Raw genomic sequence first — 26,598 nt, 5'->3', positions numbered from 1 at the left:
ACCTCCAGCGTCCACATTCACGTTATAACCCCCCCCCCCCCAATACAAGACGCTTCTCTCTTTTCTCTCTTTATTGGACGAGCTCAAATGGAAATGATGGGGCTGAAAACCTTCATGTGAACGGATGTCTGCTTCAGTTTAAACCCCCAATTATCACTGTGCTGTATAGACAACTTCAGATCACCAGTGTTAACCTGTAGAAGTACAAAACTATTAGAAATGATGTTACATTTGGAAGGCCCTTAGAGACAAGCTCGCTTTAACCCATTTAAGCTGGGTTGGTTATGGGTAGCTAGCCAACACTGTCTTCTGATTTCTTTAGTTTTCGAGGTAAAATAATCCCCGTTATTTGTACAGTCCATCACACAACAGCTTTGATCATTTACATTTGTGTTGTAGCGGGATTCACACCGAAGGCCAAAGCTGCTCCTCGGTGTAACCTGAGACCCCCCCCCTCCTTCTTTGACGCTGTATCTTATTTACACGGAGGTTCATTTGATTTTTCTGCCTGCGTCTCAAATAATTCGTTTTTATTATCATCTAAGTCTACAATATTGATGGAGGATGAAGCCACGGGCAGCCTCGGTGATTATTTTGGGTAAAGTAGTACCTGATTTCCTCAAAATTGGAACTTTCTTTCAAAACCGTCAAGCAATGCTGGCAATATATTGCTGAGAAATGACTAAAATATGAAACGTCCATAGCGATGGTTGATTTTCCTCCTTTGACATAAAGCGTTGGGCAATATGTTGTACAGGAGTGTCGCTCGTTGTCTACTTGATTGTATGTGTACTTTTATGTGAACTTTTGTAGATGCGCCGTTATGGTGAGGTACCACATCTTGAAATACTACATTTAACCACAAGGGGGACACTGAAGCTTATTAAACCGTTGACGTTTAACTAATATTTAGCGCTTTAGCAGTCAGGAGAGTTTTGTGCTGCAGTGATGTTAACAGTGCAAGTTCAGAACATTTGTTGTGTGTCCAAGGTATTAATGAAGGGTCTATTGAGGCAGGAACGAATGCACTTGTGTTTGATTGGTCGGTGGACAAAAAGGTATTAACATTTTGGAAAAGTTCAGTTTTCAGGTCAGTGCACCACATGTACCACTGTTTTTCACTGGGATTTCATGACGGACGTGTGACATTTGGATTGTTCCGTTGCTTTTCTGGAAGCCTTGGCGACATGTTGGATAACCGTAAGTGGGATTTTTGATGCCTTGGACGGCGACCCTAGTTCGGGCAGCGCTTTGGTATCGCTTCTCGGCCTTTTGGCTAAGATCAAGTGTAGTATCTGTTCTTATCAGTTTAATATCTGATACGTCCCCTACCCGGGGACCATATATTAAATTGATTTTTGGAGCAGGGAGATGGACTAGGGGCTTGCTCCGTCCACTCCACGCATCGACCTGGTATTGCAGTACCTCCAGGAACGGTGCACCCCCCACCGGGGACATGAGCGCGTCAAAAACAGAATCTGCAGCACCACGTGGCAAGTGATATTACATGACTCTTGTGAAGCCAGTGCAGTATTTGAGTCCTACAACGCAACTTTTGTGGCGTCTTTTGTTTGCTAGCGAGCTGTTTGCTACTTAGATCTGTTGCTCGTGGAAAAACAAGCAAACATACAATAACAATGACGGTGTTGCACACTAACGGGTACGTGTGGGTACTTCCGGTCTGCTGGATGTTTGCTTGTTTTTCCACGAGCAACGGATCTAAGTAGCAAACAGCTCGCTAGTAAACAAAAGACGCCACAAAAGTTGCGTTGTAGGACTCAAATACTGCACTGGCTTCACAAGAGTCATGTAATATCGCTTGCCACGTGGTGCTGCAGATTCTGTTTTTGACGCGCTCATGTCCCCGGTGGGGGGTGCACCGTTCCTGGAGGTACTGCAATACCAGGTCGATGCGTGGAGTGGACGGAGCAAGCCCCTAGTCCATCTCCCTGCTCCAAAAATCAATTTAATATATGGTCCCCGGGTAGGGGACGTATCAGAACTGATAAGAACAGATACTACACTTGATCTTAGCCAAAAGGCCGAGAAGCGATACCAAAGCGCTGCCCGAACTAGGGTCGCCGTCCAAGGCATCAAAAATCCCACTTACGGTTATCCAACATGTCGCCAAGGCTTCCAGAAAAGCAACGGAACTATCCAAATGTCACACGTCCGTCATGAAATCCCAGTGAAAAACAGTGGTACATGTGGTGCACTGACCTGAAAACTGAACTTTTCCAAAATGTTAATACCTTTTTGTCCACCGACCAATCAAACACAAGTGCATTCGTTCCTGCCTCAATAGACCCTTCATTAATACCTTGGACACACAACAAATGTTCTGAACTTGCACTGTTAACATCACTGCAGCACAAAACTCTCCTGACTGCTAAAGCGCTAAATATTAGTTAAACGTCAACGGTTTAATAAGCTTCCGTGTCCCCCTTGTGGTTAAATGTAGTATTTCAAGATGTGGTACTTCACCATAACGGCGCATCTGCAAAAGTTCACATAAAAGTACACATACAATCAAGTAGACAACGTGAGAGACACTCATGTACAACATATTGCCCAACGCTTTATGTCAAAGGAGGAAAATCAACCATCGCTATGGACGTTTCATATTTTAGTCATTTCTCAGCAATATTGCCAGCATTGCTTGACGATTTTGAAAGAAAGTTCCAGTTTTGAGGAAATCAGGTACTACTTTACCCAAAATAATCACCGAGGCTGCCCGTGGCTTCATCCTTCATCAAGACTGACTCGTCCACCTCCAGACGACAAAAAGGCCAAGCAGGATTTTAAAGACCTCCGTCCGTCTCAGCAACTACGATCTCACTGGTGCGGGGAGGCTAGATGTCGTGTTCACAATCTGTTGGGGCACAAAAAAGCACAGAGAAAAGTGTTTGAGCAGAACACATTGTGTCGTTTGTTTGTTCAGGTTTGCTCCTGGTATTAAAGTGTGAGGATGCACTAACACACAAATCTCAGGTCCAGCTTCTTTCCCTCCACAATCACTCTGCTGAACTCCACACCTCACCGATAGCACTACCACTGCACACAGCGGACTAGTTTCATTGCAGTCTCCAACATGCTCATACCCACAGTTAATTTATTTTTGTATATTTATAACAGTAATATTCACCAAATCTATTTTTGCACATTTAGAATAGTAATTATTCCATCAATATTGCACTATGTACATGTATATTATGTATACTTATTGCACACTTGCCCTGTCTTTTTGCAATATTGCTACTATTTGCTCTTCTGGTAGATGCTAACTGCATTTCGTTGCCATGTATCTGTACTGAGCAATGACAATAAAGTTGAATCTATCTATATCTCGAGTTTGGACCTGCAGACATATATATATATATAATTCATGTATACAGTCCGTGGTAGAAACATCAGCCTGAATCTGAAAACAGCATTTCTCCAACACGAGTGATCAACAACTGATCTAATGTCACATGTTCGCACTTCTGTGTTAGGAGACGTGAACCACTAGACCGAATGCGAGAATTAATGATCTTCAGAGTTAGCTGGTGTTGTACTTGTGGTACTTGAACGCACGTTGAAATATAAGATTAACAAAAACTACCCGACAGATTGACAATGACATCTTATATTGTAGACTTAGATGATAATAAAAACGAATTATTTGAGACGCAGGCAGAAAAATCAAATGAACCTCCGTGTAAATAAGATACAGCGTCAAAGAAGGAGGGGGGGGGTCTCAGGTTACACCGAGGAGCAGCTTTGGCCTTCGGTGTGAATCCCGCTACAACACAAATGTAAATGATCAAAGCTGTTGTGTGATGGACTGTACAAATAACGGGGATTATTTTACCTCGACAACTAAAGAAAACAGAAGACAGTGTTGGCTAGCTACCCATAACCAACCCAGCTTAAATGGGTTAAAGCGAGCTTGTCTCTAAGGGCCTTCCAAATGTAACATCATTTCTAATAGTTTTGTACTTCTACAGGTTAACACTGGTGATCTGAAGTTGTCTATACAGCACAGTGATAATTGGGGGTTTAAACTGAAGCAGACATCCGTTCACATGAAGGTTTTCAGCCCCATCATTTCCATTTGAGCTCGTCCAATAAAGAGAGAAGCGTCTGTCTTGTAATGGGGGGGGGGGGGTTATAATGTGAACGTGGACGCTGGAGGTGAAATTTCACCACGTCTTACATTTCCTGACCCAGTTTGTCTTACCTCACAAACTAAACTATTTTGACCATATAACCTAAACGAAATCACTCAAGAACAAGCATTTACCGCTAGATGTCCTCGGCCTCCCCAAAGTGCACCAAATTTCTCCAAATGCGCAAAAAGTCGTCGGACACTATCAAGTTTTTTTTTTTTTTTTTTTTTTAAACCAAAAATCACCGCAACAATGTTCGACAACTTACTGAAAGACCGTATTAGCGTCATTGGTAGTTGCTTCATTACTAATAGGCAAACAAGATATTAATAGCTAAAACGCCTAAATGGTGTCGCTGAGTAAAATACTATCCAACAGCAGATGTTGTAGTTTAATACTGTAAATACGCATAAAGACTCTTTTACACTCACATGTGCAACAGGCCCGTCGTCATTCTAGCTGCCACTGAATCATCGCTCACAGCTCGAACACAAACATCTTCAGGAGAAAACGTCCTTTAAAACACGTCCAAACGTATCGGTGATCAAATGAGCAAATCCACAAACCACAAGTCCACGACAACGTTAGTTTGTCCAAGCAGAGCGCTCGTCCTGCTGGAGGACACCAGGCGCCTGTAGGAGCGTCGCCCTCCGTCACTGTGATTGTCTCTGTCAGTCTCTCTTTTGGTAATTTGAGAAGCACCCCCCCCTCACCTCCACCCTCCCCCCTGCTACCTCCACCCAGCCATTCATAGGTGTGAACGGCCGACGCTCCCAAGAAAAGAGTAACGGCGCAGTAACAACCAGGACATTTGAGCGGGTGTAGCTTTTTATTCAGAAACATCGCTACGTGAAAAATACGCTGCGTGGTCGCCAGTAGCTCCAGACATTTTAATAAATGAATTGAATGCGCGTTTTGTTACCAGAATCACTTTATTCGCGAATTATGTTACACGTACAGGGATTGGGGGGTCGGCAGTGACCTGACAGTGTAGTCATTATTAAGTCCAGTAATGTTATTTGAAGGGGGCCGGAGTGATAGTGGAGGTTTTGATGCACGTGGGGACAGCACAATATTCCAGTGATTTATTGTATATTATAATAACCTTTATTTGTAAAGCACATTTCATACATACAAGCAACTCAAAGTGCTTCACAGAATAAATAAAAAAAACAAAGGAAGCAAAGAAAAAACATTAAAATAAATTATAGATAAAAAGGAAACAAACATAAAATAATGTAGTAAAATGATAAATTATTAAAAAGACAAAATAATATAAAGTAATAAGATGGCAAAACTATTAAAATAATTAGAACAGACATCAAATGTAACAAAATAAAATAATGTAATAAAGTAAATAAGATTGAAAACTATTAAAATAACAGACATACTATGTAATTAAGTACAATATGTGAAAGTTATAAACGTTTCTTAACTAAAAGCAGATCTAAAAGGAGGTTTTGGTACTCTCCTTGAAGCTGTACAGAGATTAAATACCTCTGGTCCAGTTAACATGTAGATTTTAGTGATGAAATCACATCAAATAGTGTTACCATGTCACCTTCTTGGAAATAAGACACATTACAGTTAGGCTGATTAACTGATATCAGGGTTGATAGTCTATAGTGTTGCCATGTTCTGCCTTAAACTAGTCATCTTGTCCCTAAAATTATTGCAAACTCATCACATTTTTCTACTGAAACAGATTCAGGAAAGATATTGAGTTGAAGATTGGGTCACTGCAGTGTTTTAAGGTGGATGGAGAGACCTTCCTCTTATCTAAGTGTTGTCATTATTGAAGAAAACACAGACAGCATTCTTCTCCATAAAAGCAACAAAGGACTATTTCCATAATGATCTTCTATTCAGAAACAGTTTCAGCTGTCCACTTTTTTACTATTAAACTGTTCTCCAGTTAATCATGAAATACTGCAGAATCCCACAGATGCTTAATTAGACTGAGGTCCTTATTGTGGCCGATTGATGTAGCATCAGGTGTATTCCTGAGAGTGACATACATGACATGAAATATGATAGTACATTTAAACTATTCAGGACCTATCAACAAAACACTTTCAAATTTTATGTTGGCTTTAGCCAGCAAAGCCAACACTTGTACATGTCCGTTGGACTCCTATACAAGCTGTGTTCCCAAGCGTAGCCCGTGGTGGTGTAGAAGTGAAAGCTCACGTCAAACATAAAAAGGGTTTGTGGTTTTGGTAATGTCCAACTTCAACTGTGAACATGTTACTATACTGTTTGCATGCGTAAAATACAACAAAACACGTTAACATATTGTTTAGCGGTTCTATTTTGAAAGAGCTAGCACAACACAAGTTTTACGGATGTGACCTTACTGTTTTCCCAAATGTTTTACTGGAACACAATAAACTCTGGTGATCATTCCCATCTCAGGCATCCCAACTTTGATATATTGAACACAGCATTGGCCTCGATCACTACTTATCTGGAAGTCTAAATTAAATTGATTGGCCTAGTTTTTATACAGAGATTATTTACTAAATATTGATTACTTACTCAATTAGAAGTAAACCAGTAGCATGTGTTTTGTGTAGTCACTGTAAGGTAGATGCAGACACCGAGATGGATACCCATCACAATGACAAACGTGATGAATGGACTGTCTGAAAGTGAGTGTGGGTGAGGTGAAGGTGTGTGTGTGTGTGTGTGTAGTAACACTGCCACATCGCCCCATTGGCCTTTATTTGATGCTGTGATGATCAGAGGAATAATGAACGTTCATATATACCAAATGCTGTAGGTTTACCACAGTATGAGTGGAGCACTTGACTAATGGAGGAGTTTCCCACGGGCTTTGAGCCAAGTTTCACTTAACAACTAGACAGTGACATTATTGAATTACTACAACAAATACACTAAAACTCCACAACACTGTTCTGAAAGTCCAGCTCTGTCCTGGGGGGCCATCTTGACCCAGTGGAGGTGGTGGGAGACAGGAGGACCAGGACCAAATTCAAGCACATGTTGAAGAACCTGTCCCACCCCATGCACCACTCTCTGAGCAGCTCCTTCAGTGCCCGGCTGCTGCACCCGCGCTGTGTGAAGGGGAGATACCGCAGGTCCTTCCACACACTGTCAGACTGTACAACAGCCACTGCTCTCCATAGCTCACCTGTACTGTACAACAGACACTGCTCTCCATAGCTCACCTGTACTGTACAACAACCACTGCTCTCCATAGCTCACCTGTACTGTACAACAGCCACTGCTCTCCATAGCTCACCTGTACTGTACAACAGCCACTGCTCTCCATAGTTCACCTGTACTGTACAACAACCACTGCTCTCCATAGCTCACCTGTACTGTACAACAGCCACTGCTCTCCATAGTTCACCTGTACTGTACAACAACCACTGCTCTCCATAGTTCACCTGTACTGTACAACAACCACTGCTCTCCATAGCTCACCTGTACTGTACAACAACCACTGCTCTCCATAGTTCACCTGTACTGTACAACAACCACTGCTCTCCATAGCTCACCTGTACTGTACAAAAGACACTGCTCTCCATAGTTCACCTGTACTGTACAACAGTCACTGCTCTCCATAGTTCACCTGTACAACAAACTGCTCTCTGTACTTTACTGCTCTTACTGCTCTACCATGTGCAATATTAAATCTACCATGTGCAATACCAATAACTGTTTAGAACTATACACACTGCATATATATTTATACTCTATTTCTCTGTATTTCCTGACACTATTCTCTGCTGCTGTAACAATGTAAATTTCCCCGCTGAGGGATTAATAAAGGATTCTTATCTTATCTTATTAAACTTGTTCCTAAAAAGAACTGGCACCCACAGTAACTGGTCTAACAAGGTAGTTGGCAAAATCCTCTACCAGTAGATCCACAGTCTAAATGAAGCGTAACGATGAGGAAGTAATGGTTTTGTCTTATGTTTGTTGAATCTGTGGGTGGGAGAGCGAGAAAGCAAACTGAAAACTGCGAGTCAGGGCTTAGGCCATGAACATACTGACCCCTGACCCCTGCACTGTCCACAACTGTAGCTGAATGAAATCTCAACTTTTCCCAGATGTTGCAATGTGTAGAATTCGCATTCAAAATGACAATCAAGCTTTTAACAGCTTTTTACATTACTATGTTTTGTTCCCTGAGCCATTTAGTTATCACAAGACTGGTGGTAGCGCTCACCTCGTCTTCTCCAAACAAGCTGTTTTCCAGTTTTTTCTGGAGAGAAGTGGCTTCTTTGCTGCCCTCCTTGAGACCAGGGCCCGTATTTATCAAACTTCTTAGAGTGGAATTTTGGACTAAAGTGCTGAAAAATTCTTAGATTTGCTCCTACTCACAGAGTTAAGTGTAAGTGCCAGTTATCAAAACTCTCAAGTATAAGAATCACTCTTACTCTCCCGAAAAGTTAAGACTGCTCCAGAGGACTCATAAGTCGTTAAGAGTTGCCACAAGGGGGCTGAGATGGCACTGAGAAGACAGAGACCCGTGCGAACCTTCATTTTAGGTACACATTTCAATTTTATAGATATATAAATATGCACATAAATATGCACAATGCACAAATATGCACAATAATTAGGCATTAAGATAAGCATGGGTTTAATTTTTTTTTCTTCGTTTCATTTTTTCGTGCAAGAGTGTAATATTCATGCTGCGATGCTTTAATACTTTAATTTTAAGCTTTGACGTCTGCCTTGTCAGTTATTGTATGTTATTTGGGAGTGAATCCACTCCCAGACGTCCTTCAGACGCTCACTTTTCCTCCAGCCATTCATGACTGGAGGTGTTTGGAAGCGCTGTCAGAGAGGGAGGGGCAGATGGAGAATCTGCGCTCAAGCCAGCAGGGTCGGGAGCACGAGCAGCTTCTTTATTACTGACGGATGCAATTATTTTGAAGTGACAATTAGCATCACAGTGTTTGTGTGCAAATCTAAATAAATGATAAAAAAAACCTTCTTTGAGATATGTTTTAGAATTTCATGAATGCAGGATCCTGACCCCCCTCCACTCCACAGATCACCACATTGTCTCCCCCATGATACGCTGCACCACCTCACAAAATGTGCGAAGAGGCTTGCCCGGTGGTCCTCCGCCTGAATGTGATTCAGTTGCACTATCCAAAATAAATCAGAGAAAACAGATGAATAACAAAAGAAAGAAGGGAAAATTATACATACCAGTGCGTCACATAGGACTTAAAGGTAGATATGAAATCTCTTTTTATTAGGATTATTTATTAACTACATAAATACGCTGTGTTATTTCACAAAATTATGACTGCAACATTATTAAGTTAAATGTGAAGGTACTGCAACATTTTCTGAATTTTATCTTGACATTTCTCAGGAAATATTATTGAACATGAAATCCGATCCAGTGATTAGTTCTTGCAGGGGGTTTTGAAACGACGTCGTCCAGGATCAGCTTTGCGGCACAGCCAGGTGTCGTAAATCAGCTCTGAGACTGACACTTAAGAATTGCTCCTACACTTCGTTTAAAGTGAGACTGAGAGGCTTGATAACTAACTTTTAGTCTCAGCTTTTAACTAAGAATTATTTTAGACATAAGTCAATTCTTAGCAGCATTCTTAGGAGTAATTCTAAGAAGTTTGATAAATACGGGCCCAGGTCTTGCTCCAAGAGTCTCCGCCTCAAAGTGCGTGCAGATGCGCTCGCACCTGCCTGCTGCCATTCCTGAGCAAGCTCTGCACTGCTGGTAGCCCGATCCCGCAGCTGAAACACTTTTAAAAGATGGTCCTGGTGCTTACTGGTCTTTCTTGGGCACCCTGGAGCTTTTTTGGCAACAATGGAACCTCTCTCCTTGAAGTTCTTGATGATGCGTTAGATTGTTGACTGAGGTGCAATCTTTCTAGCTGCGATACTCTTCCCTGTTAGGCCATTTTTGTGCAGTGCAATGATAATAATAATAATAATCTTTATTTGTATAGCACCTTTCATACATACATGTAACTCAAAGTGCTTTACAGTATAAATACAAAGAAACATTAAAAGGAGATAAGACAAAAAGAAAATGTTAAAAGAAATTAAAGATAAAAACATTAAAATAACATAAAAAGTAAAAAAGTAAAGTAAATAAGATAATAAAAAGTAAAGTAAATAAGATAAAACTATTAAGATAGAGTTTCTTAACTAAAAGCGGATCTAAACAGGAATGTTTTGAGACTGCTCTTAAAACTATGCAGGGATGAAATGTCTCTGAGCTCTTCAGGAAGAGAATTCCAGAGCTTTGGGCCATAGTGGCTAAAAGCACCTTCACCAATCTTTAATCGGCTTTTAGGAATCACCAGTAGATTACTATTTGAAGACCTGAGAGACCTGACTGGAACATACCTAACCATCATTTCACTCAGGTAAAGAGGGGCAAGACCATGAAGACATTTAAAAACAATGACTAGAACCTTAAAATCTATTCTAAAGCTGACAGGTAACCAGTGCAGTGAGTGGAGTGCAGGTGTAATATGATCTCTCCTTCTCCTGCGGGTCAGAACCCTTGCAGCCGCGTTCTGAACTCGCTGTAGGTACGAAATAGAGCTCTTTGGAAGAGCAGATAGAACAGTATTACAATAATCTAGCCTTGATGTGATAAATGCATGGACAAGTTTTGCACTGTCAGCATGATGACTGCATGTGTTTCTTTAGAGATAACCATGGTTAACAGAAGAGAAACAATGATGCCAAGCACCAACCTCCTTTTAAAGTGTCCAGTGGTGTCATTCTTAATTAATCATGACAGATTGATCTCCAGCCCTGTCCTCATCAACACCCACACTTGTGTTAATGGAGCAATCACTGAAACGATGTTAGTTGGTCCTTTTAAGGCAGGGCTGCAATGAAGTTGAAATGTGTTTTGGGGGATAAAGTTCATTTTCTAGGCTAATATTGACTTTGCAATTAATTGCTGTTAAGCTGATCACTCTTTATAACATTCTGGAGTATATGCAAATTGCCATTATAAAAACTGAAGCAGTAGACTTTGTAAACATTAATATTGTATCATTCTCAAAACATTTGGCCATGTATGTATTTATAAATAAGATATGTAGTCTAACATGGCACTATTTACAGATACAATACCCAATTATATCTAGAACAACAATGATATAAAACGCATGTAATATAAATATTGAACAGAAATATAGAACATAATGTGTCATAACAGCATTGCCCTCAACCTAAAAAAACCCAAAACATCACCACTTGTTTTCCATTTGAAAGATAATAAAGTATAACCACAGAATACTGAATGAAAGTGCACAGTGTTACTCTCTGGGTCATTATTTTATCCATATAGGCTACAGCTTTGAGAGAGACAGACACGTTACTTCTTGTCTGTTTATTCACAAACACGATGGCGAGGTTTGCACACCCCAACACTAATTCATGTGCTAAGAGCCCAATTCATTCAAACAAACACGAACTGTAAAACACTCGTTTTCTGAATATTTTACGCGTTGATGCACTTCATCATCTGCACCATTAGTCTGTTTTCTTTTCGTCAGTGAGAAGCGTTTTCATTACTGAAAAGATTTTAGACGCACTTCTTTATCCCGCAGAAAGCTAAACCAGGAAGTGTCAGAGCACACCACGTGACTACACCAGCAAAGTACAGAAAAACAAACATTACATCTGAATTTTCCATGCGGTTAGGTTTATGCCAAATATATCTTATATGAGAAGGTTACTCTTCAGTGACGGTGCTCTGCACGCCCGTCGTGTGATCTTCAACGCACCGGGTAATAATTCTCTCCCCTCGCTCCTGTACAGGTTCGTGCTAGCACGCAGTGTGTGGTCTAACCGCAGGTGTAAAACTGATGTAGGTCAATGTCCACACTGCTGCTGTTTCCTATGAGAATAATGAAGCGAGCTCAACGCCCGAAAGGTGGAATTGAACCACTCTGCCGCTAAGCAGCTACAGGTTTGAAGCCTGCACCCCGGACCACCGAGGGTCATCCGGGCATTAGAAGACGTCATCGAACCGAGTATATATACTTCAGAAATTTAATAGATGTTATGTTCATGGTAAGAAAAGTATTTTTTCTAAGCGTTTTTTTCTAAGCGTTTAGTGTGTAGTACGCGTATTGTCTTTAAATAAGTGTACAATAGAATAATATACATAAAATAATATAAAAACAAGTTTAAATGAGCAATATGCCTCGCAAAGCTTCATGGTCCATTGTATGCAAATAACCTGAATGTCATTGGCTCAAAACAAGCCAATGTGGCGTTCCACAAGCAAGCGCTTATCCTGTGAGATATGTGATAATGTCCATAACTGACTATCAACGAATCTCCATTTAATTAATCAGGAAATAACTTCGTAAAATGACAACAATTGAATTGTTAAATCAACTCAGGTATCACGTCTGATGATGTATGGTAACGCTTGTTTCATGTCTGATGTTTGATAACCTGCTGGTAGTTTGAACCAAGGAGCTTCAAAACCGTTCACTTACTTTTCCATGGTTAGGTAAAATCATTGGATTAAATTAATCGTTATGACGTGTGTACATCTCAACCTCAATCATGGTTATAGTATTCGATAAGTATTAGTCCTGCTCGTAATCTCTGCATCCACACATAAGGGCATGTAAAGTATGTAAAGTGTATATGTGAGCCGTGTAGCATAGTGTGTATGGATGTATAATATGTAAAGTGTGTATGTGAGCCGTGTAGCATAGTGTGTATGGATGTATAATATGTAAAGTGTGTATGTGAGCCGTGTAGCATAGTGTGTATGGATGTATAATATGTAAAGTGTGTATGTGAGCTGTGTAGCATAGTGTGTATGGATGTATAATATGTAAAGTGTGTATGTGAGCTGTGTAGCATAGTGTGTATGGATGTATAATATGTAAAGTGTGTATGTGAGCCGTGTAGCATAGTGTGTATGGATGTATAATATGTAAAGTGTGCATGTGAGCCGTGTAGCATAGTGTGTATGGATGTATAATATGTAAAGTGTGTATGTGAGCCGTGTAGCATAGTGTGTATGGATGTATAATATGTAAAGTGTGTATGTGAGCTGTGTAGCATAGAGTGTATGGATGTATAATATGTAAAGTGTGTATGTGAGCCGTGTAGCATAGTGTGTATGGATGTATAATATGTAAAGTGTGTATGTGAGCTGTGTAGCATAGAGTGTATACATGTATTTGTAAAGTGTGTATATTATGTAAAGTAGGCAGGCTATATTAATATAATATTAAGTTATATAGGTGTGTGTCTTTGGAGTATACTAAATGTAAATTATATTTATATTAGATATTTATATTAGATGTATAATATGTAAAGTATGTATGTGGGATTCGTAGTATAGAGTGTTTTTAGATTTAGCCTATAATATGTAAAGTGTAATATGTATAGTATGTAAAGTGTAATGGAATGTCACGCCACCAGGTGGCACGCTAGAGTTAGGATATACATGATGTACCTAGGGAGAGAAAACACGGAGTTCATGCACGGAGATCCACGCTGGTGTTGCTGTCCTGTTCCTATAAAGATATACTTACCCACCCAACATTATACTTAAAGTGTGTACCATAGGTGTATATTAAATGTAAAGTGTGCTAATTAACCTAGATGTAGCTACAATACGTTAAGAGTGTGTGTGTCTGAGGTGTCTGGAATGATCAGTTGTGTATAGCCTACACTAGTCATAAAAGTGCGGAATACTTTCAGTCGGCCTCTCGAAAACTCGCAGTTTTAGGTGTAGTGCCATAGTTAAAGCAACAGAGCTTTAACGCTGAATGGGACCAACCGCCAGCAGAGATAAACTCTCCAGGGGTGATGTTAGCGGCGACGTGTCACTTCTATCCAAACTAACGATATGCCCATGATCAAATTAATGGTGGAGACAGTCAAATAACCCGATACCGGTGGGGACGCGTCACTTCCGTCCGTGTTAATTCTACGCCCTTGAATCCCTATCTGATCAAAATAAATTATCAGATCCAAAATCATAGAGCACTATTTAGGTTGATATGTCCTTCCATATTCTTTAGACAAATTTGCTTTATAGTTTGTGTAAAACCGTTGTTCAAATAAATATATGAGGAAATGAATATCATTATTGAGAGCGTTATGGCCATCTGTCTTGCTAGTTTTCAATCTTTTAAAAGCATAAACCTTATTTTCTACAGAACACTATTCTTAGATGACCACGGAGTGCTATTCCTTCCTTTCTTAGATACATGTCTTCATGGGTGGCAAACTGAGGTATTGAACTCAGAAATCAGAGCCATGTCAGCCTCATTAAAAGACATCTTTATTTTGCAAGGAAATAAATTATACAACTTAAAAAAAAGAAACTCATTCAAAGAAAAAAAAAAACAAAACAAAACAAAAAAACGGTTCACCCAGACCAAAGCTACCCCTCCGCTGAAGCCCCCGAGGCCTCACTGCAGACAGTGACACATTCACTTGATATATTCAGTGTGGGATTTAAAAACCCAATTCTTCAAGTTTACAGATTTTAGGTTTGCACATCCTAAAGTATATTTAGACAATTCTAGGCAGAGTAAATGCACACTTAAAAATTAAATGAATATTTTTGTGAGAGGTGGTGTTCTACACAAAGCACTCAATGTCTCGCTCTCATTTTTCTACAGAAGAAAAAAACCCACAAAAAAAATGCAGAGTGCAGAAATGAACACTGTAAATTATTCAGTCAAACCCAGTTCAGCGTCCGAGACACTTCAACACAAAAGACAACAAATACTGCGTATATGCTCCACTGCAGGATATAGGTTGTACAGAAGTAACGTAACAGCATAAGGTATGTGAAAATGTCCAGAAGAAAAGCCTCCCAACTCCAGCACAGAGCTCCAGGTGTGCAGGACCAGATGCTGTCGGAAATTTCAAATTAAAATTTCAGAAAGTTTCAAATCACAGGGAAGATTGGAAGCCTCTCCTGCAGGACGACAGACCAAGACAAACGTATACCGTAAAGTCTGATAAACAGGACGACAGACCAGAGAGAAGACAAACACATATCGTAAAGTCTGATAAACAGGACGACAGACGGAGAAGAGACAAACACATATACTGTAAAGTCTGATACACAAGACGATACATGGAGAAGACAAGCATGTGTACTGTAAAGTCTGATACACAAGACGATACATGGAGAAGACAAGCATGTGTACTGTAAAGTCTGATAGACCAGACAGAGGTGCGGCAGCCATTGCTGGAACTTCTACTTCAATTCAAGATTATTCTCAAAGGATGTAGACACGACACCTTGTCCTTAAATTTAAACATGATTGCTGCATTCCTGTGAACTGTGCTGACATATTTTCACCTAATAAATAAAAAAGAACTTAAAGGCACTGCAAAAGTAGAGCAATCAAAACCAGTTTGGAAGATACTCAATACTAATTTGAACAAAACAATATCATAGTCAGGGTTCGAATGTGTGTCTCGTGTCAACTGACAATTTTCTTCATACCTCGCGAAATGTTTGCTTGATAATGCCTGTCTAATTATTGCTCTTTTCAACATTAATGCATTTTCAGCACAGTGTGCATCTAGTAATGTCTGAAATATGCTTGTGAAAATGGTATAAAAGGATTAATATGCCATTGCTTCACTTTGTAATTTATACAAATTAAAATCCTTATCACCACTTTCTCTTCAAAATAAATGTGACATATAAACCATCTTTGCCAAAATTCAGTGCCATTTCATACTGTATGAACCATAAAGAAAATAATTTGGCCTCAGAAAGAGCGAAGACCAGTTTATAAATGAACAAGAGCTGAAAATCTCATCTGCAAGTTTTGCATTTATAAGTGAAATATGTACAGACCCAAGAGCAAACCCATGTGTTGTACGGTTTAATAAGTGAACCACTGACGTGTACCCTCACTCACACACGCATCTAAATGACTGGTCTCCCTGTGCAAGGTCGTACAAGCAACTCCTGTGCTTGGTAGTCTGAGTTGTTGATTAATCAAACTTATGAGGGAGTGTCTGTGTTTATATCAGGATGCCAAGCCTCCCTGCATGGTCTGAATTTAACACTATTCAGCACATCTTTGTGAAATGGGTCCAAATTGCAGTCAGATTACAACCATGGAGGTATAGGCCACCGACTGGCCAGCTATGGTGACGCACTGATTAATAGGGCGTGAAAGCCGAAGGTTTGAAACAAACACCTATACAACTTATGCAGTCCACAAACATGTATAGAAAACTCATTTTTGTATAGGCAGAGGCTTCCAATATGAAATCGTATCTAAAACAGGATTTAGCTACAAGGACTTTACAGTCGGGAAGGTAACTGGACTGTTGACTGCAATAACGCCTGCTAACTGCACAAGGGCAAATAGACATCCATAACTTAGCAGACATCTCAGATAGGTAGTCTCATATTCACTCTCTCCCATTAATTAAAGGACTTTTATGCAATATTTAATATTTCCTTTCCCACTTTCATCACACGTCAACCAGCCTGCGTCTGGAGTGGAGGACTCTCAACACGTGGCACCAGCAAAACAAACTTCACAGGTCTGAGCAAATTACTCCACCAGGTGTGTCTCACACAGCAGGGGCTCACAATGGAGACCGTGTCCAATCTTACATGGGGGAACTTGAATGAATACAAATTTGACTCTAACCCCAAGTTGATCATAGATAACAACATACAGGGACCCATACAGGCACGATGAGGGCTGAAACAGTGACAGGCCACCGCAGTGATATGCCCTGAAATACACTACAATGTGACATGGTTGAATATTCACTTCACGTAGTCTGGTCATGTGAATATGGTGGTTGATGGGAACCCACCCCCACTGCACACGTGTCTGAATGGTTACACACGCATGTTAATGAGTTCACATGTGCACCACAGCATTCTATGATATACATACTCAAAGGTGACCAGTCCTAGTCTACACCCACCAATCAGCACTGATAAAGATGAACCAATCACAGCTTGAGCAGCCTACTCTACACCCACCAATCACTGCACAAACAGCATCTGCACTGCTGATAAGCCTGATCGAGGTGTGGCACAGACACACGGGGCTGAAACGGCGTGAGCAAGTCTATTTGAGATAATTTCACAACCTGACAGAGACTGCATAGTGATTTTTACATGCTCTTTACACACTGCTTTATTAGATAACCTATTAGCCTCACAGCACCAGTGCAAAACCTAAAGAAGAAAACCTCAGACACCGAACATGCCTTCACTGAGTAACCACACCTGGGTCAGGAGAGAACTGGCTTCATTCTCATCTCCTCCCATCACACTATTACCGTAAAAACTATGTTGGAGCACTACACGAAATCCCCATATCTGCTACTAGGCTTTTCTGTTCAAGAGTGCAGCTTCAAAAGCAAAACACCAAGTAATCTGATGTATTAACCAAGCTTAAGGAACACTAGCTGAAGCAAAACCACTCCAGTGTGTGCATAGGGCAGAAAACCCCTCACAAATGCACGTTTCAGAGACACAACGTGTCAGAGGGAACAAATTATGCTCAAGGAAGATGAAAACGTGAAAAATATTCCTCAAATATTGTCTACAGCTTTGGCAGTATGTGATCGGTGAAGATGTAAACTGTTTCTAGCATGAAAAGCATTCAAACAACATTGTGGGATTTACAGCAGTACTACGTGTTTCTGAAATAACGTGGCCTTCTCACTGTGCCTACAGTCATGACTTCTATTCTCTCTTTCACACGTGAGAACAGAGCAGTCAGCTCTACTTTCACGTGAGGCTGAGAACGGACTTCACGTGACCTTTCTGCCTCCACTCAAGAATGAGTAACACAGCAAAAAAAAAAAAAGAAAAAAGAAAGAAACAAAAAAACACCTGTTAACTGACCTTACTGGCTTGTAATACAGTAATAATAAAGACAACCACAACCCAACACACCCGCCAGTCTACCCAACACACCCACCCACACAGGCCAGAGCGAGGACAGATGTGGAGAGCAGCGTGGAGGAGGTGTGACGTCAGGACATCAGGGTAACACGTCAGGACATCAGGGTAACACAATGTGTAGATCAATGACCTCTCGAAGAAGAAAGAAAACAGCAGAAGAAATAACACAATGGCGTAAGAGGTGAGAAACAAAGTCATGCTGACACGGTGTGTAAAGTGCTCGCGTTCAGGCCCCGCCCTCCCGCCGGGCTTGGGGGGGGGGCTGACTCCTCTGCGGTGGGAGGGGCTGTGAAAGGGCAGTGGGCGGAGCTCCCCGGGGGAGCACCGTGACGAGGGTGACAGTGACACGGGAAGGCCGTGGGCATCACCGAGGCCCGAGGGAGGTGGAGAGTGAAGGTGGTCCTGTTGGGGGGGGGGGGGGGGGGGGGGGTGGGGGCGGTGCACAAACACGTCCTCCAATGGCTAGGACACTCCCACTGACGGCATGCTGTCAGAGATGTGGACACCCACAAAGAAAAACAAAACAAGGAAAACAAAAACAAACAAAAAGGCAAACCACCCACCATGCACACTGACTACCAGTTGGCAAAAATAGAATCCATTTTGTCTGTTTATTTTTTCTTCCTCCAACCCTCATCTCACGTTTCTGTAAGGTAGGCAGGAGATTCTTTTCCTTCTTTTTCCCCCCTCAGTGAGCTATTCTGGTGTGTGTCGTAAATCAAGCCCTGCCCTCCGTGTGAAGGTGGGCTTCAGGCATGGTTCCTCCATGACCCCCCCCCACCCCTCGCTGCATCACCCTCCATACACTCGCTCTCTTCTTCTCCATCAGAACAAACTTCTCCAACCCACACTGGAGCTCTACGCCATGTAGATGAAGGTGTTGATGTCCGACTCGTCCCGCTTGATGTACTTGTGCTCGATGAGCCACTCGATCTGCTCCTTGATCATCTTCTTCTGTGGAAGGAACATGTTCTTCAGGATCTCAACCAGCTCCGTCTGCAGCTGGGCGTTGGTTATCTTCTTCCGCATCTTCATGATCTGAATGATGGCCTCCTACAAGATCCAACACAAGCACAGGAAGAAACTGCCTCTGTACACGAGCACAGTGTCCTGTCTGAACGTACATGAAGAAACAGACTCTCCAGGTGTACCTACCTGGGTTCTTAATATTCTAAGCTGGACGATGCCTTCATTCTCCTCCTCCCTCATTCGCTCTGTGGTTAACTGCAGACGGCCAATCAGGTTAATCTTCCCCCTCTTCTGAACCTTGGAATTTTTTCTGAAAAGTTACACAGCTAAATTAATAGGTTGTAAGCATAAAAAAAAATACATTAGGTTTATAATGAAGTGCAGGGTTGGATACACACATCAAGGAGAACTCCTGGTTAACGAAGAACAGTGTGCTGTCTGTGAAGTCTTTGGGCGAGCTCACTTGAGGTTCATATGACAAGACCTGCCGCTTGAGTTTTGGGAAGGCAACGAGAGACTGGGAGAGAAACACACACAGTCAGAACGGAGCACACGGATCACGTCTTACGACACCAATGGACTCGTCCACACTCCACTGGAGAGGGGAACAAAAAGACCGTCTGAGAAGAAGGGAGAGTCTGCTCCCCTCACCAAACACAGGAGGGGGGTGGAAGTAAAACCGCTTGAATTCTAATGAATCTATAATGGAAAGGGGGGGGGGGGGATCTGGCACGTGAACCCTCACCCAGAGGGTGCGTCTCAGCTCTGCGTCGGGAAGCTCGGTAGCGAGCTTCAGGTTCTCAAAGCTGATCTTCTCCCTGGGCCTTTGGTTCCAGGCGAAGAGGACAGCCAGTTGGAAGGTTGTGACCTCCAAGTCATACTGACCCACTTCATTCTTAAACGTGATCTGAGAGAAAGACAGAAGCCATTTTACTAACCAAGGAGGGCTGCTTCAGGGTGGTCACAGACAGAATCCACCACCACACAGAACGAACAAAGGCCCAGTCACCACTCACAATGCCGTTGGACATAAGATGGTGCCAGTGGAGTTTTCTGCCACTGTGATTCTTCTTGTAGAAATCTTCTACCTCAGGAATGAGATCCTCCAACTCGGTGGGCAGCGAGACGAAGACCTTCTCTGAGCTGCGAGACCATGCGCCAGCGTTCAAGATCTTTATGTTAACAGAGTCCGCTGCAGGAGAGAGAGAGCATGAGAGGAGGTGTGACCTGCTGGCCTTTAGACAAAGTCAAAGAGAAGACTCTACACCCAAACGTACCTGGTAAAGCAAGCTTGTTGTGTTTGTGCATCTCCTTGAAGACCTGGTTCAGATCTTCAGAGACTTTAATATCCTGGAACATTCTGGCCAGCTTGTTGACATAATCAGCAGGCATACCAACCTCCTGTAGAATTAAACACACACAATAATACTTTTGTAGAACGTGGACATAAAGTGTCACTGATGCAAAGCAATGTTATTACAGAGCACCCAAACTACCTGTGTGTATATATCTGCTATGGCAAAGAATCTTTCACTTGCTAAACCTGAGTGAGTGATGATATATTCTATTGAAAACAATACCACTGTGCAGACCTGGACATGTTCACTATGTCAACAAGAGCGTCCTCCTTACCCTGAGCCACTCCACCATGTTCTCCTCTATCTCACTGTCTGCCGAGATGTCCAGGATGAGTCTCCTCGTCAGGTGAGCTTTATGGTACCTCATGAACACATCCTTGTTCTGGACGTATTTCAGCACCAGTAACTACAAAGCAGAGGAAACCGATAAGTGGTGCCATCTCTACCGAACCAGGACATGGGCTTGGTGTGATCGGAGGAGGTCTTCACCACTTCTTTCAGCTTCAGCTCGATCTCCTCGGAGGTGAGCTTCTTGCTCAAAGGGGTCTTCCTCAGCAACATGTCACAGTAGTTTGCCAGCAGTTCTGGGCATTTGGACTCGGGCTGCGTTTTGAGACCCACTCTGCATGTGAGTAGAATCCATTTAGCGAAGAAACATACATTATGGACCAAGGCACAGAGAAACGGGCACAAAGACATGCGCAGGAATGTGAGCTAGGTCCAAAAAGACGCGTCAGAACCAATCAGCACGTTCTTGATCCTGGCAACAGAGGAAGAGTGAGATCAAAGTGAGGTAAGGCCACGTCATCCTCAGATGCAGCATGCTCTGCTGTTGGGATGCAGACAGAAGCCTAGGCACCTCCGACACGGTTAGCATGTCCTCAACACCTTTCTTATGCTAGCTCCTTGGACACATGGCACTGTAACAAACCGCTATCATGAAGAGATCATCTTTGCAACACCTCTCTTAACACCTCCAGACTTGAAGGTATAAAGGCGTTCTAATCTTGACGTCCTGTGGTGCCGTACAAGTTGAAACACCAGCTGCATCTACTCACCCTTTCTGTTTCATAGGCAGCTCCAGCTTAAATATTGTAGCGTCATTCACCACAGCTTTGTATGCCTAAGAGACGTGGAGAGACCGTTCTGATACACACGTGCTTCTTCAAAGAAACGTGTGAAAAATCTGTGAGACAATCAGACTAGAACTAAAAACACTGCAAGAAGCTCTTTGATAATTGATGACCGTCCATCAGTACAACGCAGGGTTTGAACTGTAATGCAGCAATGAAATGACACACATGTACTCACCTTGTCTCGAGCTGTGAGGAATCGTGGGTCATCTTGGAAGGCCTCCTTCACAAGTTTACTAAAGCGGTTGAACAAGGTGAGGAGTTGCTCCACATACTTCTCAGAGTCCTGAACAGACATGAATCAGTCCTGAACAGACATGAATCAGTCCTGAACAGACATGCATCACCCGTTCCCCAGCGTGCTCTTGTAAGCACCACAGAACCCCGTCCAGTCTAACGTTCGCTCCTCACTCACAGTTGTGATGGTCTCAGCAGCTGCTACCATGTCCGCTAGCCCAGCACTGATGATGTGCTCCTCCAGGTCCTTTAGCATGGGTTCAATTCCACTGGGGACTTTGTCCATCAGAGAGAACATCAGATGTAGCTCTGCACAGGTGTGGGTGGCATTTAAACATCTTCAGATATGTCAGCAATTACACAGTAAACCATTAATTAATGCGCACACACACACACACACACACACACACACACACACACACACACACACACAGTCTTTAACACTTACTGTCAGTCTCATTGCGTTTGATCATTCCTGGACATTCTGCCAAGATTGTTTCTTTGAAAGATGTCACCAGTGCATTCACACAACATTCCATAAGCTGGAGATAAGATCAGATTCCAGTCATTCATTCTGAATGCACAAACAGGACAGAATATCTGAAGAAAGCTCTGACGCTACCTTGCGAGTCTATATACTGCCTGAACATTCACAGTGGGTGTCTAAATACTTACTGCCTCAACAGTTACATTCACTTGCATGTCTAAATACTTACTGCCTGAACAGAGTTACATTCACGTCGTGTCTCTAGATACCGTAGTGCACGTTTCTCCTCCTCCCTTAACTTAGCGTCTGCCTGCACACCAAACACAAAAAGGCATAAGGCACCATAGACACACCACTGTGTCCATTAGCTACCGTGAGCTCACCAAGTAAACTGAAGATACAGAGGACATACGATCCATTTCCTGTACACACGGTTACCGTGGTGGTAAAATAAATGGATTTTGAATGATGGATGGATGATGAATACCCATAACAATACATGTTACATGTAAACATACATATTTCATGTAGTTTTGGACTCCATTTTGCTGCAGGTAAGACGGTGCCTGTGTCCTGTAGAACCTCTCGGTGGAGTCCAGGTAGGCCTTCTCAAAGTTATCCCTATAGATCTGCAACTTATCATCAGGGTTGGAACACAGGTTCACTGAAAAACAGTTACAGTGGTGACCTTTAATTAGTCTACAAACCCCAACAATGTTATTACCTCCATTACAGTTACTAAATCTTTAATTAGAGTCTACAATCCCTAACAATGTTATTACCTCTATTACAGTTACTAAATCTTTAATTAGAGTCTACAAACCCTAACAATGTTATTACCTCTATTACAGTTACTAAACCTTTAATTAGAGTCTACAAACCCCAACAATGTTATTACCTCTATTACAGTTACTAAACCTTTAATTATTACCTCTATTACAGTTACTAAACCACAACCTTCCAGCTTTTGTTTAAAGAAAACAAAAAACCCATGCAGCTTAATTTCCATCATAACTAAAACAGTACCCCCCCCCCCAACATGAAATATTATGAAGTATAATCAGTGCATAATTCTCAAATTCTTGCCGTCTCACCGTAGGATTCACGCACACCAATGACCAGCTGAGAATCAAAGGCTTCTCCAAGTCTTTCAGCATGGACCAACTTCATTGCACTATCCTGCAACCTGTTCTTGATGTTGGAGAAGATGGACTCGTTCCAAGTGTCCAACATCAGCTACAAAAGGAGAAGATGAAAAAGCAAAGAAGGGGGTCAAACTGGGGGGGGTCAGAGTGAACGTTGATGTTCTGCTGGTTCTGAGGAGCTGGTCTCTGGTCTGGTCTGTGGTCTGGTCTGTGGTCTGGTCTGTGGTCTGGTCCCTGGTCTGGTCTCTGGTCTGGTCTCTGGTCTGGTCTCTGGTCTGGTCTCTGGTCTGGTCTCTGGTCTGGTCCCTGGTCTGGTCCCTGGTCTGGTCCCTGGTCTGGTCTGTGGTCTGGTCTCTGGTCTGGTCTCTGGTCTGGTCTCTGGTCTGGTCTGTGGTCTGGTCTCTGGTCTGGTCTCTGGTCTGGTCTGTGGTCTGGTCTGTGGTCTGGTCTCTGGTCTGGTCTCTGGTCTGGTCCCTGGTCTGGTCCCTGGTCTGGTCCCTGGTCTGGTCCCTGGTCTGGTCCCTGGTCTGGTCTGTGGTCTGGTCTGTGGTCTGGTCTCTGGTCTGGTCTCTGGTCTGGTCTCTACTCACCTTGCGCACTATGCTGTCTTCAACGCTGGACTTCTTGTTGCTCCCTTGTTTGCCCATCAGGGTGATCTCCAGCTGGCAGAAAGGCTTAGGCAGGATGTCGCACTGCGTGAAGAACTTCCTCCACTCTACAATGTAGGCCTTCAGGAGAGCCGTGTCGTCTTGGTGGCTCAGGACCCTCTGAAAGCCATGAAGTTGGACCAAAGGAATATCAGCTGTGAGCCAGCAAGGTCAGTCAGACCAACCATGAGAAATGTTTCAAACACCACTACAGTTCATCTGTTCAAGGGAGTCTCAAAAGGCCCCTCACACAAGCTTTGAGCTCCCATCGCAAACCGAAGTCAAATATATTTATACATCACTTTTAAACACACTGAATTTTCACAGAGGAACTTTACAAATGTATGGGTCCAGATCGCTACTGCACAAGCCAGAGGCAACAGAGGCACGGATGAAGTGCCTGTATGGAAGAAGGATGAAGACTTACCGCCTGTGCTTGCTTAATGAAGTCTAAGATGTCTTCTTTAAGAGCCTGGTGGATCTTGGCCGGGCCTTTGTCATCCCACAGACACACAGCATGAACGTCTCTGCAGCGGAGGGAATCGCAGCAAAGCAGTGAGACCGACTCTTCAGACCAACAGCAAAAGAGCAACAACCATAACAATAAAGAGTGAAATCTTACGAGAAAAGATCAAACCACTGCTGCTTAGTCACAGACTCCTGGCGAAGTAGCTTAAGAACAATCGGACGCATCAAGTCCCACTTGTCTTCAAACTGGAGGGACCCTTTGTTCTGAAGGAGGAATTGAGCAAGATCAAACAGGCCTAATCAAGCTTGGTTGATGTATGGTTTATATCCACATACCCCCCGTAGAAAATTAGGATTGAAATGAAAAAGACTAATATGTACAAATGCTCCTCTTTTGTGCACAATCCATAGGCCTATTTATTTTTAGGTTGGTATATAACCCAAAACATTAGCAGTTTAAAAAGTAACTGCTGCACATTGTCATTAGGCAGACCTTTGCATATGAAAGACTCGTGTTTGTAGGAAAATATATTACATTATATGTGTGTGTCATGATGCCTGAGTGACATGTAAGACACAATTCTGTGACAGCTACCAGGGCTTTATTTTCCACAGGTAGCTGACTAACTTTATTCCTTTCCACAAGCACAAGATGTTAGTTATTTACCAAGCTGGTCAAATCGCCATCTGTCTAACTTCTGTGACCACAGACGCGCCACGGACAAAATGTTGATCACAGTTGTAGTTTGACGTTTTGTGTATAATGAGAAACCGGCAACGACGCTGTTGGACCTTCAGCTAATATTAGCGAGCAGGCGCCCCGAATTCACAACGGGCCACAAATGACATTTAATATTGTTTTAAATGTGCTTCTTGTGTCAAATGTAAGGAGAACAAACGACTGTCTGTCTGTTTCTGTCAGTCACCGTCAAGCAGGTGCCTAACAAACCGGCTAACACAGCTAGCCAGCCCGCTAACTCCGGCTAGCCGCTCGGCTATCTGAGGCTAACCGCGTCAAAGCTTCGGCTTCATGCGACTCCAGCGAACACGGGCGGGTTGATGTGGGCAGAGACCCGCGGTGGAGACACGGTGGAGACCCGCGGACAAACACCACAACCCCGCTACCCAGTGTACTGCTAACAGGCTAACCGACCACCTGGTATTGTGGCACTAGCGCGGGCTTCCATGGGCCAACGCGGAGCTTGGATGTTAGCGTTAGCATTAGCTTTAGCATTAGCTTTAGCATTAGCTGCTATCCACTACTAGCAGGCTAGCTGCTGCTAGTCAGTAGTGTGAACCAGCTAATTGGCTAACTAGCTGAAAGGGGTTGTGCACAACGGTGCCCGAGAAACCCCATCGTGTATGGAGCCCGAGAGACGGTGATTCTGGCGCTTCTGCAGCAAACGCGTGAAATAAAAACCCACGAACCGTTCGGTGAGGGATTAAAAGCGCGGGGGGGGCTCCTGTATCTCTTACCTTTAACAAATTAGACATCGCCATGTTTCCTCAACTTACTCCCCCGCTCGGCCTCGCGAGAGTTGGGCGAGCAGCGCGCGAGAGTTGAGCGAGCAGCAGCGCGCGTGGGGTTAGCGAGGCGCCGCGCGCTGCTCCGGTCACGGGCCACAGCTGAACCGCAGTTAACAAATAACCTGTCGCAAGAATGACGGACCTCGAATTACACAGATTTACAGAATTACTGAGGTTTTTAATATGCTGAGGAACGTTAAAAATGTTAAACGTAAATCCGTGATTTCCAAGGATTTTTCACGAGGTGGATGGATAACTTCTGCGCGCAAGATCAAGATCGCAACATGTGTAAAGTAATAATGATTTATATCACTTGGGCGTTTTTAAAGGAAAATACTATTTTGTGTACAAGACCATTTAGTGCTCAGTTAGGATTAAATTGGCTTAGACATATTATTAAAATTTTCTTTATGGTTACGTAGGATGGAAGCCAAGATCTGCACATTTCAGCACCAGGTAATCCCATCCACACATGTTGTAGGTCCCAAAAAGAGGACATGTTTGGGAAAATGGATGTAAGTGAAGGTCACCCTAGGTCAAGGG

At 42.7% G+C, this 26,598-nt stretch overlaps 1 protein-coding gene and 3 non-coding genes across 5 annotated transcripts; 1 reads left to right on the top strand and 3 right to left on the bottom strand.

The window, feature by feature from the left end:
* The first annotated feature begins 1,256 nt into the window (after window positions 1-1,256).
* LOC143478500 (U2 spliceosomal RNA) lies at window positions 1,257-1,447 on the top strand. Its single transcript, XR_013121764.1, has one exon. It is a non-coding gene; the product is annotated as a U2 spliceosomal RNA (small nuclear RNA).
* A 422-nt stretch (window positions 1,448-1,869) lies between these two features.
* Window positions 1,870-2,054, bottom strand: LOC143478501 (U2 spliceosomal RNA). The gene has a single exon (XR_013121765.1). It is a non-coding gene; the product is annotated as a U2 spliceosomal RNA (small nuclear RNA).
* Window positions 2,055-12,059: 10,005 nt separating this feature from the next.
* Window positions 12,060-12,146, bottom strand: trnastop-uca (transfer RNA opal suppressor (anticodon UCA)). Its single transcript has one exon. It is a non-coding gene; the product is annotated as a tRNA-Sec (tRNA).
* Window positions 12,147-18,509: 6,363 nt separating this feature from the next.
* Window positions 18,510-26,155, bottom strand: cul5a (cullin 5a). 2 transcript variants are annotated; one of them, XM_076976366.1, is made up of 19 exons: window positions 26,005-26,155; window positions 24,683-24,792; window positions 24,488-24,587; window positions 24,004-24,180; window positions 23,363-23,504; window positions 22,787-22,932; window positions 22,498-22,578; window positions 22,230-22,323; window positions 21,960-22,090; window positions 21,723-21,830; window positions 21,470-21,534; window positions 20,901-21,033; window positions 20,686-20,817; window positions 20,331-20,454; window positions 20,070-20,245; window positions 19,799-19,960; window positions 19,452-19,570; window positions 19,240-19,363; window positions 18,510-19,137 (listed from the first exon to the last, which is right to left on the bottom strand). In XM_076976366.1, exons 1-19 carry the CDS (start codon window positions 26,026-26,028, stop codon window positions 18,943-18,945), a joined length of 2,343 nt encoding a protein of 780 aa, XP_076832481.1. In that variant the 5' UTR covers window positions 26,029-26,155; the 3' UTR covers window positions 18,510-18,942. The 2 variants fall into 2 exon arrangements, with proteins under 2 accessions (XP_076832481.1, XP_076832482.1); XM_076976367.1 differs by lacking the exon at window positions 26,005-26,155 and adding an exon at window positions 25,196-25,217.
* Window positions 26,156-26,598: the final 443 nt, after the last annotated feature.

This window comes from Brachyhypopomus gauderio, chromosome 16 (assembly GCF_052324685.1).
Source record: "Brachyhypopomus gauderio isolate BG-103 chromosome 16, BGAUD_0.2, whole genome shotgun sequence".
NCBI lineage: Eukaryota > Metazoa > Chordata > Actinopteri > Gymnotiformes > Hypopomidae > Brachyhypopomus > Brachyhypopomus gauderio.
The sequence above is the reverse complement of the archived record's forward strand: the minus strand, read 5'-3'. Positions and strand labels throughout refer to the sequence as shown.